We start from the raw sequence: 16,700 nt of genomic DNA on the forward strand, positions 1-16,700 counted from the left end.
CTTTACTGCTTTTTAATGTGGAAAAAAAATGGACAAGGGACAAGAAAAATGGCCTAGTTGAAAAATTTATAGAGACACATAGGACTTGTACTGAATGTATTATTGGAAGAGGAGTCAAGAAAACCCTTCTCTGCTACCAGTATCCATATGCATGGCATTCTCCCAGCTTTGGTTGCCTCACAACACTTGCAACACAATAATAAAAAATACTAAATGCTATATTTCCAGTGGTTATGTGCTATTTCAAGGACTCTAGGAAGTAGCTATTGCTGTTGTTCATCTTTTCTGAGATGCTGTTTCTCTTTGGCTCTTGTCTCCTATTGATGCAATTTTAGGATATATGAATCACATTGTACTATAAATTTTTATCTCTGATCGATATATATATATATATATTATTTGCATTTTGAGTCTATTGTCCTCATTTTCTGCATATTTGTTTAAAGATTGTTTAATTTTTTTTTCATTTGAAGCCTTAGTCTTTAAGATCTAGAGGTAGTAAGAATTACAGGTCAATAGTTGCCAATGTTTGTCATACTTAGACTGGTCATGTTCTTTAGATACATAGAAATTGTATTCTGCATAGACAGGTAATCTTCAAACATGTCAAAAAACTGTAGAATATGGCATTTAAGTAACTTAGGATTCTGTTGACATGAGACACAATTGCTTCTGGCAGCACCCATCTATTACTGGGAGAATGTTGGGCAGTGAAGATATTCATTCCACTTGGAACTTGTTTGCTTCTTGGCAAAACCGGCCTTTGGGCAAAGAACTGTTCCTGCCTCAGCTACTGACAAAATGCATGGTGTCCAAACTGGATACAAGCAAAAAGGACTGCCAAACTTTGCCAAGACAAGGTAAGACAGTTTTTCAAATTTTTCTGCCTCTGAAAATGGTCTGTCGGATACTCTAGGCCTTAGCCGAAGTTGATTGCCCCAACATTGCAAATGAGACTTTGGGGGATTGCTCAAGTAGCCAGTTGTCTCTGTAATTTCTTGTACTTTTTGGAAGTTGTTTGAATGCACTTCCTGTTTACTTAGGTAATATTATTTCCCTTCTCAGGTCTTTGATGTGGTTAAAGACTAGATAGTCATAGTTACTTTCTTCTCATGACATAGTCAAGCCACTTGCAATATAAGACTTAAATTCCTTAGGTTAAGATAACTATTGAAACATTTAGCATACATTTCTTGTTTGATGTTGTTCATCTAATTTTTATGTATTTTTGCCTGTTCTTTTCCCTGTATATTTGTTCTTATTGTATATAGTTTCATATTAGGTTTAGAACTCTCTTATTTAGATAAAAGGGGGAGGTGATGTGGAAACTCCTTCAACCAATAGCCTATAAGATACTGGACCACTTTGGGCATGGTCTCACATACTATAAGTGCAGATGAAAAACATGTGTGGGCTTTTTTTTTTTTGGCTGGATTTGGTCCCAGTTCCTAGCACAATCAAAGGACTGTGGACCGCTACCCTTACGGTGAGTTTATCCCCAAGTAAATAAACCTTCATTTTACTCCATTTCAGACTATTGTGAAACTCTTTGATAACACTACAAAAGTGTTTCTTTATTCTTTTGGCACAAATTGCCCAAATCTGCTCTTTTCTCCTTTTCCTTGGTGGACCAGCCTGACTTCATTTTAAGAAGCCATCTTGTTACAAGGTCAGAATAAGTTCATTCTTGTTTTTTTTTTTTATATAAAAAACTTGGATTTGACCAGGTCTTGACCCATTTTCCAAAATTTAATGTGTTCAGCACCCTATACCCTAATCTCCACTCTGATAAGATACGATGTTCTGCCACCATTTAAATGCTGTTCTACATAGCTAAAAAAAAACAAGCAAACAAACAAAAAACAAAACAAAACAACAACAACAAAAACCTTGGAAATCCCCTAGCTTTGGAGTTTAAGGCTATAGAAGCCCTACTTTTTCCTATGTTTGATGCAATTTTCTCAAACCCCATTTTATGAAGATAGTCCTGTGAGAAAAATTAAACTTGTTTATTTTGACCAAAAAAGTTAAGGAATGGTCTTTACTCTTGTTTGATGCGATTGACAACCCTCTTTTAACAAAGATCCTTTCCCCACCAATATAACACACACACAACATTGAATCTGTGCAGTGAAGCGAAAAGTCCTGGAATTTGAGAGGATAATCAATATTTTGAGAGGCTTTTGAATTGTGATACTTGCTTGAGTCAGGTATTTCCTGCTAAGGAATGCAGTGTTGAAAGACCAGATTGAAAAATAGGAAACAGAGCAAAGAGATAACTGTGTTTACCATTCTTGATGAACTTCATAGATGTCTTGAGACGAGCGACACTAATATCTAGTTGTCCGACCACTTTCCGGTATCTCCCACAGTCACAGATGGTGCCTTGTGAATGACAAGAGCTGTGAATTCACACTGAATCACACGAGGACCCACTGGAGAGAACTTTTCCTCCCTTCTCAATGTTCTCTAGAATTTTCTAGTTCAGTTGCATCTCTTTATGAGCCACCAAATGTTTAACTTTTCATTTAAAACAGGGTTTCTACTGTATCTTTAAGAATTCATAAAGTGCCGGGCGGTGGTGGCGCACGCCTGTAATCCCAGCACTCGGGAGGCAGAGGCAGGCGGATCTCTGTGAGTTCAAGGCCAGCCTGGTCTACCAAGGGAGTTCCAGGACAGGCTCCAAAGCTACAGAGAAACCCTGTCTCAAAAAACCAAAAAAAAAAAAAAAGAATTCATAAAGTATCTCAAAAATATTTGAAATGAGTTAAGAAAAAAACCAACTTTAAACGAGAGTTTCACAAGGAATGAATGAAACCAGCCTCTGTGCGCTGTGCACACACAACGGGCCATTTGCCATTTTTGTTGAGTACAGAAATGGTCGGCTCAACTTCAGAAGAATTTTTTTGCGGTGTCCTTAGAACATATTTGCAGCCAGGCCTCTCGCCTGCTACTGCATTATTCACGAGCTCACACAGCTCTCCCAAGATAGAAGAAACTTTTCATGATTCAACCACATGTTAACTCTGATTATCCACGTAAAGTAAAGCTGTCAGGTTTCAAAGGCTACATCTAAATACTGTGAAGAGATGCAGTTTCAACTGTCTAGTTTAAGGGGTAACTATTATTTTAACATGTTATGTAGCTGCCTTTATTCACCCAGTGTTCTAACTACGTTGTGTTTGAGCGAGGAGGAACAGAGTCCGAGAAAATGATGGTCAACTCAGATGACTCTCTCTTTTATTTCTGTTTAATGGATACTATGTGTAGTTTTCCATTTCTTTATTTCTTGGCAGTATGAGAAGTTAAACTAATCTTATTAGCCAAGTGGAGAAATAGCTCGTTCTTTAATTGATCCATGTATGCAGATAAACACAAGAAATATAAAACAATTCTCTGGGTCTTCACTAGCTCATTGTGAATAGACACAACTGGAATTTTCCCCAAGCAAACTGCTTTACTTCCTCATATCAAACATTACAAGCTGAGTTCTGTCCTAGCTCACTCAGGGCAGGCTCTGTATCTAGGTAGCCTAAAGGAGAAGCATAAGAGGCATCTCACAAACTAGTGTTTGGTTCAGATTCTCGGGACACAAGGCATGGTTGCTGATGCAGCTTCCGGCGTGAACTTTTTCCTTGGTCACAGATACTGAGCCCTACTCCCTGTTATGCTGGGCTTGCCTCTCACCATGAGCATGATGGGGATAGAATGTGTGCCCTCATTTCCTTCCCTGGGGTTTGGAAAGTCACCAGTGAGAAGACAGGAGAGTTCTCATTCTCCAAGTCCTCTATCCCATAGAAACAAGGATGAATGCATGGAAAAGGGTTTTGTTTTCTTTAAAAAAACAGGGCAGTTTTGAGTTGGGTACATTTGGAGTGGTGTCATAAATCAACAACAACAACAACAACAACAACAAACCAAAATGAGCATGCCATTCTTACCTGCCTTGCCTTTTTCTCCAGGAATGCCGAGCAGACCCTTTTCCCCTTTGTCACCTAAAGAAAAACAGCAAAAAAAAAAAAAAAAAAAAAAAAAAAAAAAAAAAAAAAAAAAAAAAAAAAAAAAAAAAAAAAAAAAAAAAAAAAAAAAAAAAAGCACAATAAATAAACAATGAGGAGTTTGAAGCTGACAAAGCACCCCGGGTCTCTAAACCCAAAGGAAATGGCCGCCAGTGTGTCATTTTCATCATCTCCAACTGATATCCTTTGGCTTTTTGTAACTGATTTGCTTTGGGTTGTACATAGGCACAGACAATCAGGTGAGCCACAATTTACTAAGATTGATCACTGAAATTCTTGCAGGATATGTAAAGAACCTTTGAGTTTGTGGTGCCCGTCTCACCGCTAATATGGCCTTTGCCTTAGCAACAAGGCCAATACAACGCGCAGCCTAATTTTAACTTTGAAAATACAATTGCCTTGCAAATCTGTATTCACGAGTTACCACACTGAGCCGCCTGTAGTTACTATTTTTCAAGCCATTCTATGTGACTTTGACCTTGGTTTAAAAAGAAAAAGCACAGATTTTTTTTCCAGATAAATTCCACAAATATTTGTCGTTTACTTTGTGCAAGACTAATGGCTAGGCACTTGGAGAAAATGCACAGAAGGACAAGATTAAACCACCGACTTCAAAGCATTTGCAGTTTTTAGTCAAGAAGCGACACATGCAAGTATCTGCCCTGCAAAGTCATTTCGCATTAGACTGAAATGTCAACCCTGGTAATTTTTCTTTCTGTTCTTCTTCCCAGGGGACCATTATCTTACTCATTCAGAGGCTTCCAAAAAATAATTCTCAAAGAAGAAGGCTTTTTGAAACAGAGAGAAAGAAACAAATGCTTTCTTTAAACTTCAAAATAACTCCTGAAGTCCACATCAGACGCTGTAATTGACAGGAAAAAGCTTTTGATTTACGAGAGAACATGTTTGGCTGAGGTTCTTGAGGATCAAAAGAGAAGACATTGAGAGGAGTGAAATAAAGTTTCATGCTTCAGTGGCGATCTGGCCGTGTAAGAAAAAAAATTATGAAGGATAAACACAGGCTGAAGGTCACCCAGGCTCAAAGTGTAGGAGTAGAAGTCCTACATGGATAAGAAGTAAGGGAAGGCAGGAGGCTGTGTGTACAATCCAATAGAGCACAGTAAAAGACAGTGACATTCTGCTTGATGTCATCCTTCACAAGGCCACTCTAAAGCTCACAGGGTTCCTTATGTCACTCGCTCCCAGGGTGTCACCCATGATTCTCACCACAGGCTGTTGGATGCTTCTCACTAAGAGCTTCTTATATGTTGAAGAAAGTATGTACATTAGGATCCCACGGTTTTTCCAAGCCTTTCTAAAATGATCTCTGCAGACATGTTCTTCACAGTGATATCAGACATCGGGGTGCTTGCCTAACAGAAAGAAAGAGGCTCTTGACCCCCCAAGTGCTGTTTAAGTGTGAAAGCAGAAGTCTCAGAACCTGCATGTGGATGGTGCTGAACTCTGTGATCACATAGCATGGTAAGTCTGAGAGAGATACCTCAAACAAAGATGACATAGTTAAGATGGAGTGAGAACAGATAGGACAGTAGGAGTAGGAAAGATGGAGTCCTGTGCGTGTAAACCTGGCTATCAGTAGCTTCAGCAGCTGTAGATAAAAGAGCTTGGGCAACAAAGAGCGTGTGAGAAACCGGTGTGAGAAGGTATCAACTGCCTTGTGAGGAAGCTTGCTTGCATCTTAGCTGTTTTCTAAAGATTCTATTATTTCCTTGAAAATCACTTAGAGAAGAGACTATGTTAGCAGAAGAATGGGAGCATGCATTTACTAAACATAAATAAGTTGCCCACCATTCTGCATACTTCGTTGGTATTATATTAAATCCCACAAGGTGGGTGTACTGATTGCCTCTGTTTTACAGCTGAAGGGACTGGGGTTCATGGAGCCAAATGAAATGCTCAGGGTTTGAATGGCAGTGTTGATATCCCAATCCAACTATTTCTGACTCCCCAGTTCATAACGCCTCACAGGTAAGTTGGCCCATGTTTTGATATAGGAAAGTGAAAATGTTATCAAAGTGAAGGAAAGTACCGAAAGAAAAAGACCCCGTGATCTCACTTATAGAAGAAACTGAAGTCAGGCTTGTCATGATCTCACTTATAATAAGATACTGAAAAAAGTCAGGCTTGTAGACGTAGACAGTGGGATAGTGATTAGCAGCTGCTGGAGAGGGTAGGATCAAGGAGAAGTTGGGAAAGGCTGGTCCAGGAGGATGAAGTTAGCATTAGTAGGAACAAGCGCTGGTGTTCTGTTGCATGACCAGCTGATTGTTGTTAGTAATGTGTTCTCTCCTTCCAAATAGCTAGAGGAGATCTTGACTGTTTCACCACAAAAGAAACAGTAAGTGTTGGAGGTGACAGACATGTTATGTGCATATGTATCAAAGTATCACATCATACCCCTTAATTCTGTATAATGGCAGGTAAAAATAAAACAAGAAAAATTTCTGAAAGACAATAGCAGTCTTTGTCATAAAAATATTCAGTTAAAAGATCATGAATATGTATTTATGAGATTCAAAGGTACATTAGTTAGCACAATACTTCTAAGAATGTGCATTTAATACTTCAATGTCTTACAATTAATACTTTGTTTGCACTTAAATCTCTTTCAAATTGATATGGATTAAACGTGGATTCTAATTCTGTTATAGTGCCTCTCCTGAGTAAGTCTTATAGCAGACATAAAATAAATACAGAGAACAACAATCTCCTCTAACTGGCTGTTTTGATTTTCATAGTCCCCCGAGATCAATCAAAGCCCCAAATTATTAAATGGAAACTCCAGAAATAAACAATTCATGAGTTTTAAATTATACACCATTCTGAGTAGCATAAAATAATCTCATTTTATTTTCCAGAATGAATCTTGCAGTTAAATTATATCCACTCTGTATATACTACCCAATCATTAGCTAATTGTTACCTCAGCAGTAATCAGACGGAAGCCACATTAAAATATTTTTGAATAATGCTTATTTAAGCATTATGATCCTTTGTTACAATGCCTGTGTATTTGTCTCTCTTAGCTCATGCGTGGCAACACATCTTCTTATATCCCCACAAGAAGGACCCCCTTCCAGTGCGATATTTTTTAGATAAAAATCATTTGAGATAAATTTAAGATATTTTGGAGATTAAAGATATTTTGAGAAAAAAATAGAGCCAACATTCACACAAACTTTCTCATAAAATATTGCAACCATCTTTCCCAATTAAATTATTGTTGCTAAAAAAATTATTGTTGCTAATCTCTTATTATTTTACGTGATTTATATATTAAATTCCATCGTAAGAATGTATGAGTTGGGAACAAATTCATAGTAAATAAAGGTTCCGAGTTATTATTTGCAGCTTCAGCGTCCATTGCAAATCTTGGCTGTTTCTGTCAGGAAGAAGAGTGATGGGCTTTTAAGGAAATAAAAACAGAACAGAGAACAAAAAGACATGCACTGTGATGTACTAGCATTTCAAAATAAACCAAATAAGCCTAGTAGGTGGTCAGAACAGGAAATAACCCCTGTGGATTGCAGCAGTCAAGACAGTGTGGAAGCACCCATCTGGCCTGATCGTCGTGTGGAAATGGCTTCTTCTTAAGTGAATATGTGTCTTTTCTTTTAGGAAACTGTAGCCCTGTGACTGCTTTTTTGGCGTTTCGACATGAAGTCGTTTCCTTTTGTGACAAATTGAGAAAGAAAGCACTGGAAGTCCAAGGCTCTTGAATTTCCGTAAGTCTGCGTTTCTTCATCTCCTAAACAGGAATAGTGGTACCTAATACGATGAAGTCATTAGGGGAGTAAATGAAGCCATCCCATTTTATAATGGAATCCACACTGGCTTCCATTCAGAGGATGCTGAGCCAACCTAAGCCACAGGTCAGCAAAATGCTGCAAGCTGTGTCCTTAGCTCGCTTACAGAGGATTTGGGCTTAGACTATCTATCTTTCCAAAACTAATTGTGATTTCAAGTCACCCACAAAACTTCATTTGGGCCTGTGAGTGGGAATAGGTCTATAACAAGTGTCTTGAGTAAAGAATTGGGGGTCACATTCGGAGGAACAAAAGAAATCAGCATGCTTTCAGTGGGAAAGGATTATTGGTCTTAAGTAAAAACATTTATTTTGCCATGAGATTGGATTTACCTACACTAAATCATTCTTATTTCTTATTCCGAAAATGAAATATTGACATCTGGAAAGCTACCTTAACCATGCAGGTGACAGCATTAAGGTCAGCCTAGAAAGAAAGTTGACATTAATCCAAGTCAATGAAAAACTTCGCAGGGCCATGGCCAAATGAGGATAATACATTTCCAAGTGCTGATTGAAAATGAAATTAACCCAGGTCAGCCAAAACACTGTGTCTCCATTTTTCTTAAGACTTGCTCATAAAATTTTTTTTTTTTGATGGCACGTCTCTATAGGGAAAGAAAATCTCAGCAGTCAATGGTGGAACAGCTAGTGTAGAAAAGTGGTACTTAAGGGAGTAAAGAGTAGAAACATAAGGCTACCCTGTAGGAAATCGTATGTTGTATCATTCTAATGGTTTTTCCCCATTTCTATGTATACCTGTGAATACCTAAGAGTGGTTAAAAGTGTGTATTTCTGGGTCTGAAACCCAGACTTTGTGTTTACTAGGCAAGCTTGCTATCTTTGAGCTACATCCACAGCCCAGTTTTCTGTATTTTTGATAAAACAAATTACGAGAAAGTTTTTACTATGTTGTAGACATAAATGTAAAATTCTAATCCTCGGTTTATAGATGTACACACACAGAGAAACTTTGTGGGTGTATGTGTATTTATGTGTGTGAGTATGGTGTACGTACACCTGTTTGTGTGGGTGTCCATGTCTGTGTATGCGTGTGCTTTCAGAAGCCAGAAAAGGACATTGTGTGTCCTGTTCTATCATTCTTTGCTGTGTTCTTCCTTTCAGACTGGGAATTCCTCACTAGACCTGGAGCCTTACGCTGACCAGCAAGGCCCAGTAATCCTCCTGTTTCCACTTTCTCTTCTCGTCATGACACCGTCTTTGAAAATTGGACTTTAGGATTTGATCCCTGGTCCTGGGCTTCTCCAGCAAGTGGTATTACCTATCATATTGTCTTTCCAGTATCTTGTTTATATGCTTCGAGTCAGAAGACCCAGTAAGTATTCATGTTTTAGTCCCAGAAAGCAATTCTTGGGGGCGAATAAGAAGATGTGGCCTGGGAGTGAGTTCATTGATGGAGGTGCACGCTGAACACTGCAGACCTGAGGGTGAAGGGGAATTGGTCTGAAGGAAAGCTTCATTAGCACATCATTTCCGAACTTGATCATCAAACATTTCTGGAAGTCCATCCTCTTTGGGGCATAGTCATACTGAAGATCCGTAACTTTTTTTTTTCTCGCTGTCGTTTGCAGTTGGGTTTCTTAAATCGTGGGTGGTGAACACATTTGGGGTTACATGAGCAAATGTAGGTGTCGTACAAAACTTGACAAGAGAAAAAGGTTTCCGAAAATGCCAAGAGCAAAAGCTACTGGGCAGTTTGGATGCTCAACTTATTAAACCTGGATGGAGGTGGGCGGTCCTCGGACTTCCCACAGGTCAGGGAACCCTGATGGCTCTTCAAGCTGATGAGGGAGAGGGACTTGATCGGGGGAGGGGGAGGGAAATGGGAGGTGGTGGCGGGGAGGAGGCAGAAATCCTCAATAAATAAATAAATTAAAAAAATATGTATTAAAAAAAAGCTACTTCCATCATATAAAGAATCTGATGTGTTTGTGGCCGTGCTCACCCATATTGCACCCCATGACGTCACTGCAGCCTTGATTCTGAGCACACAGCAGGTACACTCTGCACAGTGTGTTGTCATATTCTGAAATACTTTTCTTCAGACTCAAAAGGACTGCATGTTATGGGTTTCAGTGTTTTTATTGTATATAAAAAGTTATATAAACATAATATTTCAGGTGTGGAAAACAAAGAGCACATTTTCCTATTGTCATTCCTTAGCAACGAAATATTAACTTAGTATAGCTTTTGCTTGTATAGTGTTAGAAGGTTTGATATTTAAAATTACTGTTTGAATTGTTGACTTGAGTTTCACAAAATATCATTAAGTGAAGTTTGGCTTGGAATTTGGGCAAAATTCTCAACAATTCCTGAAATGACTCTAGACATAATTCCACCATTTGTACTGTATATTTATGCAAAACAGCAAGCGCCTTTACACACGAGCCAACTCAGCGGCTCAATTATTACTTTTAAAACATAAATATCCAACTAACCCAGTACTATTTAGTGTTAGGTTGCAGGTTTTCCATTGAAAAGCTGTATCAACCTTGCATAAACCATTTGGATGTTTTTGGATTCTATTCATTTCCATTGGTTTCTTTATTTTAATATTATATCAACACTATAATTTTCCAGTAAGTATTTTAATTTAGTGATTTGTGTCTTCACTTTTTTTATTATAAGACTGTCTTGAATATTCTTAATACTTTTCATTTATGTATACATTTTGCATTGGTTTACTGGTTTTCAAAAGAATATTTCTGAGATTTTGATCAAAAAGCTATTGAATACAAATATCATATCTCCAGACACTAACACATAAATAATATAGAGTTTTGTAATCTGTGATTTTGCTCTCATTTCCTCGGGTAACCTTTAATTTCATTACCATTGCATTGTGTTTGCTATGAAGAGTTTATATAAGTTTTACTAGATTTTTTCCTAAGTACACAATAACTTTGATACTATGATAAATGGTATTATTTTAATTTCATCATTTATCATACAGAAATTAAATTGATTTTTATTTGTCTTTCTAAAAATCTTATCTATACAAATAACTTATCTTCAGCTTATTAAAATTTTCTGGTTATACAATAAATCATCTACATAGAGTGAATCTCAGTCTGTGTTCTCCTCATGTGTTTCCTGGCTCTTTTTCTTGAATTTGTACTCTTGCTAGAAGCTCAAGAGAAATGTTGGTTAGAGTTGATGATAGGGGCCTATACTAATCTTGCTACCAATCTCAAGAGAGACATTTTCATTTTTTTTATTATTGAACATCTTTAAATATTTTTTTTCTTATTGATATTGTTTTTTTGACCAAAGTATTTTCTTGTATTCTTGGTTTGCTATGTTAAAAAAGCACAAATTGGTAAATGTCTAATTAAATGTTTTTCAGATTTTCTGGAGTTTTAATTAAAAATATGTAACATTTTCTTGGACTTCCTTCCATTCTTTAGCAATCCTTCAGAAACAACCGATTCTGAGCAACTCTCTATTTACACATCAGACTCTTGGCGCTTCTTTCCCCTGGACATAGGGCCCTGTATTTGAACTGGCAAATACCCTAGGAAGAAAGTTGTACAGGATGCTCAACTTAACTTTAGTGGGACCCCTTCTGCTCTAGAGCACGGCTGTCATGCTCCTATTAATTTGGGCAGTTTTTTCTCGCCTTCAAATGTGTGTTTGTTTATTTTTTAAAATCTAGTCAGTTATAATTTTCAGAATGTAACCTGATGCAGGTTGTAAAGTCTTGCCCAGGATTTTTGTTTCATTATTAATTATATGAGTGTGCTTCCATCCTTGCAACTTGTTATTGCCAAGATACGCATGTTCAGATTATCAGCAAGTTTGAGAACACAATCGGGTAAATTCTTTGTCTTGTGTACCTGAGATGTCTGGTTTGGAATACTCCCAAATATCTCTGCCCCTATGTCTGTCAAACATTTTTTTTTCTAGTCTGTGCCTCCACATTTCTTGTGCTGGATGTCCCTGGGCACAGTTAGTACTTTTGTTTCATGACTCCTATTGGCCTGCGCAGTAGGGGGCTGGAGTATTCTTGGAGGCCATCCCTACATTGTACTTGTTAGTAATAACTTAGCTGGTTATGGAAGTAACTTCAAACTATATAAACGTATGACCTTAGGTCCAAACTAAATGTTTTTCTTCACTTAAGCCTTAGTTCACTCCCTGAATACTTGTGTCCACTCCCAAACCATCCAATCCAAGAAGGAAATTAGATAGAGGGGAATTAGAGCTGGAGACAGCAGTCTTAACCCACGCTCTGTCAGTGATAACATATCAATCACTTCAGGAATGCAAATGCCTTAGGGGTTGAAAAAAAGCATATATATATGTATATATAATACACACACATATGATATTATTAAATATTCTATATATAAATACATAATATGTAAACCCATTTATATTTTATATATAAATATGCATATATTTATATAAATATGAACAAGTAATGTACATATTTATGTAGGTTATACTTATTGGAGAGGCATTCATTTGAAAATTTTAAAAATAGTGGTATCACTATTTCAGATATGTCTGACAGATAAAATGTCTTAATTTACAATCTTTTTTAATTTTTATTTATTTAATTTTTTTTGCCAAGACATATGGTCATGTAAACCTATGCTAGGCCTCCTCTCAAGGTTTGGGGAAAGGCCTGCTCAAATGAAGAGTTCTGAAGCCAACACCTCTCAGTGTTTGATAAAACCATGGAACTAAGGTAGCTTTCTCCAGCTGCGAGGATGCCAGCCAGTGGCGAATGTATAAGAGACACTCCCGTCCATGTCTTCAAAGGCAGCTGAAGGAAGCTCCTTAAGGAATCAAGTGTGGGAAAACTGAGCTGAGAGAGACAAGAAGAAGTACAGAGCCTCCAGGTGAGACCAAGGCCACAGCCTCAGCTCAGATGCCACCTGGGCAACCTGCCTTGAAGAATCCAGCGCTGAGCACAATGAGGCACTTGCTAAATTCTTCAAGGGCTCAAGTGTTTATGAATGATGGGGAACACATAGGGGATGCACTGTCATAATATCCATGACACTGAGCTTCTTCCGATCCGAGCCTTTGTAGAATTATTTCTTCCGTTTTCTCTCAGATGTCTTTTCCCGGTGCATATAAACATGTGGCCATTCCTTAAGACCCCTTTCAGCTTCTCCCCACCTCCATCTTGTTTTCTTTTCTCATTTGGAGCCTCTAGTGTGCATGCTGTTCAGGATTAGAATTCTTCTGGAGACAATCTTATCTTTCTGAGCGATCTCCGAGCCGCTGGCAATGCATGTTGATTCTCCTTCAGCTTTGTATTCCCAAGCAAGTGGAACAATGCCTGCACATGAGTTACTGAACAGGAGAGCAACTGAGACTTGTTACCATTGTGAGCATTTATGAGAAGAGTGCAGGGAAGGGGAGATTAGGTAATAAAAAGCCACTGTCTCTTTTCTAATATTGAGGCTGCACTTAGAGCAGAATATGTCCGAAGAGGTGCGCAGTTTTGTATATACTTCCGTTTCCTAGCTTGCTAATAGATTATGGAGACGGTATTATTCATTTCTCTCCTTTATACTCATTTATACACTGTGTTTTGGGAAAAATCATGACAGTATTTAAATCATGGTATCTTTGGGCCTTAGCAAGAGTTCATAGCTAACAATAGATCCAGGGAGAGAGTTCAATACAGAGCCTACCGGAAGTTCATGCTTGATTCTGTTTTGAAGTCTTGTTTAATTTTGCTTCATATATTTCTGTCTGAGCTATGAGAGTTTACTTATACAGGGCTCAAGTTAGGGAGACAGAACAGACGCTGCTTAAAAGAAAGAAAAGCCACCATTGTCATGACATAAAATGTTTAAAATGTGCTCACCGTGTGCTCCCTTGCTTTAATTTGCACTGAAAATTAGCATGGCCTTACCTTTCTTGCCAATGGGGCCAGACTTGCCAATATTGCCCTGGGGTCCCATATCACCCAGGTCTCCTTTAACTCCTGAAAACGAAAGCAATTCACTCTTAGAGCATAAGGCCTTTCCTTTAAGGATCTGACTAACATGATATTTAATTCAAGAAAACAGCAATATATATATGTATATATGTATATGTATATTCATATTCTACCTAAGATACCTCATGGTGGTGGTTAGTTTTCTCAACACCTAGGCTGACCTGTGGGCATATCTGTGTTGGGGTTGTCTTGGCTCTGTTCACTGAGTTGGGAAGACTCATTCATTGTGGGTGGCAGTATTTCCTGGGTTTGGGTCTTAGACTATAAACACACATAAGGAAAAGAAGAAGCCAGGCATACACACACTAGCACTCTTTGCTTTCTGCTCCTGACTATGGTTGCAATGTGTAAGGACCCCTTCCCCAAGCATCAGCTGCTGTCACTTCCTGCCTATGATGGACTGTAACACTGAACCCAAAGCTCTTCCCCCTTCAAGTTGCTCTTTCCCTTCAGAGTATTCAATCACAGTACCAGGAAATGAAAGCAAGACACTAACTTGTATCCTGCGCTATGTGTGTTATATTTAAACAGACTTAGATGGTATCTATTAATTGAAATGTTAAGGATTCTGAAAATCCCTAGTTTGTTGGTATTAAAATATTTACCCCAGCAATCTTCTCAAATGCCCATAGCAGAAGGGGTCGTAAAATAAAGGGTAGGTAAGCGGCGGGGTTTGTTTTAGATGTGTTTGTTTCTAGGTACATTTCTGGCTTTGCTCTAGGATTGATTCTCTCTCTCTCTCTGCTCTCAAACAAGATTTGACAGTTTTAGCTACTTCAAAAGAGGAAAGAGAATGTGGAGCCATAAAATCCGGTGATGAATGAGATCCCCAAAATTGTCTTGCTGAAGTTCTGTTGCTGGTTTTTGTATTTTGAAGACAGCATCTCGCCCTGTAGCCCAGATGGTCTTGGAGTTCCCCATGAGTGCCAGTCTGACCTCAGATACAGCAGTTCCGTCTCAAGCCTCATGGATGCTAGGACTGCAGATGTGATAAACCACAGCTCCCTTTACTGCTGATCTTGTAATCCTAAGACTTATAATCAGAGACCCCTACAATATTCTAAAGTCATTTCTTGCCTTAGAAAATGAAAGTAATGACAAATATGATTTAAAAATGGGTATGGTGGCACACACATTTAATGCCAGTACTCAGGAAACAGAGGCAGACAGACAGATCTCTATGAGTTAAAGGCCAGCCTGGTCAACACAGCAGATTTCAAACCAGTCAAGGCTACACAGTGAGACCTCTCATTAAAAAAATAAAAAGTAAAACAAAACAAAACAGAACCCTCACGAACTAATAAGTAAGAAAAAATGACAATATAAAACCATTTAATAGTTACAAATTGTTTTTTTGATAATAACTTAGCAACTGACATAAGACTTAAGTCAGGCTTTCTCAGATTGAGGTTCTAAGGGTTTCAGGGTCTTTTCAGCTCTTTAAATTATTCAAAAATTTAAAATGTGCGATCCATGGGAACCATTCGGTGAGGGCTGGAGCAATTCAGGTGTTTGGACAATACATGGCGGAGGCCCAGGAGCCTTTTCTTTATTTAGCTTTGGTAATGTTTACTTTTAGTTTTATTCCTAAGAACATCCAAATAGCTTTTGTGTTACACTTGTCTGCTCTGCTTCCACTCCCTCCAGGACCCGCTATTGCCTGGTTACTTTTTTTTTTGTTTTGTTTTGTTTTGTTTTGTTTTGTTTTTTCGAGACAGGGTTTCTCTGTGGCTTTGGAGCCTGTCCTGGAACTAGGTCTGTAGACCAGGCTGGTCTCGAACTCACAGAGATCCGCCTGCCTCCCGAGTGCTGGGATTAAAGGCGTGCGCCACCACCGCCCGGCTCGGTTACATTGTTTTTGTTTGTTTGTTTTGTTTTTCTTTTTTTCTTTTTTCTTTTTGTGTTATAAGGAAATAGAAGCAAAGAAATACAGAGATTGGGAAAAGATGAGCACTTCAAAGGACCAAGCAGCCCTTTCTACAAACACAGGTAAATTTTTAATAACTCACCATCCTATCTTTTCCCAGAGACTGATATTCCCTGAACCACAGAGTCTGAACTGCTCAGACCAGCCTTAATGATACGGCTTGAGAAATATGACAAAGTCTAGCCATCAGGCAAGCTCATAGGTGCGTGGGCTGGTCATGGAACTCACATCTGAAGCACATTATATATATAATATATATATATATATATATATATATATATATATATATATATATATATATATACATACATACATATATCTGGGATGAAGAATATTGTGAAACTGCTAATTTCCAAGACAAGGGACGGGGGAAATGAATGTTTGCACATTAGAATGGCCATTTCAGACAGGTTAGCCTACCTTTTGGTCCCCTGCGTCCCACTTTGCCATCCTTGCCTTCTTCTCCTGTGTCTCCTTTTTCACCATCCTTTCCTTTTAAAACAAGACAAGAGAGAATTGTAGATCATCTCAAATAAGGACTAAGCACACTGTCCCCACAGAAGGAGATGATGCTCAAATGCCATTGCAGCTTGGATGTGAGGATATACTTAGGCCCCAGGGGTTGCACAACTGCAAACAAAGAACTTCAGTTGCAGTCATCCGTGTCGCTGCAGTTTCCTGCACTGAGAGCTCACAAGACCAACTGTCGCAATTTGTCAAGGATGGGAGAAGGGCTCATGGGTCCCTATCCCTTATTGCTGAACTCTTGGCTATTGGTAGATGCTGGGAGTGGCTCATTTTCTTTGCCTTTGACCCCACTGTTGATCCCACGAGACTTTAATAAATAGTCCGAAACTCATGGCCACCTAGAAGAGAGTTCCAAACCATGGCTCCAGGGAAGGCATTGGTTAGACTCAGTGGGTCACAGAACACAAGAAATAGATA

General features: G+C 38.4%; 1 protein-coding gene across 1 annotated transcript in view; it reads right to left on the reverse strand.

Moving 5' to 3' along the window:
• The window catches only part of Colec10 (collectin subfamily member 10), a 39,302-nt gene that overhangs the window by 3,862 nt on the left and 18,740 nt on the right, over positions 1-16,700 (reverse strand). The window contains exons 2-5 of the mRNA XM_005360522.2: positions 16,176-16,247; positions 13,742-13,813; positions 3,942-3,995; positions 2,290-2,385 (exon numbers count right to left, since the gene is read on the reverse strand). Of these exons, the coding sequence (XP_005360579.1) occupies positions 2,290-2,385; positions 3,942-3,995; positions 13,742-13,813; positions 16,176-16,247 (294 nt within the window). The remainder of the gene's footprint in view (positions 1-2,289; positions 2,386-3,941; positions 3,996-13,741; positions 13,814-16,175; positions 16,248-16,700) is intronic.

This window comes from Microtus ochrogaster, linkage group LG3 (assembly GCF_000317375.1).
Source record: "Microtus ochrogaster isolate Prairie Vole_2 linkage group LG3, MicOch1.0, whole genome shotgun sequence".
Classification (NCBI taxonomy): domain Eukaryota; kingdom Metazoa; phylum Chordata; class Mammalia; order Rodentia; family Cricetidae; genus Microtus; species Microtus ochrogaster.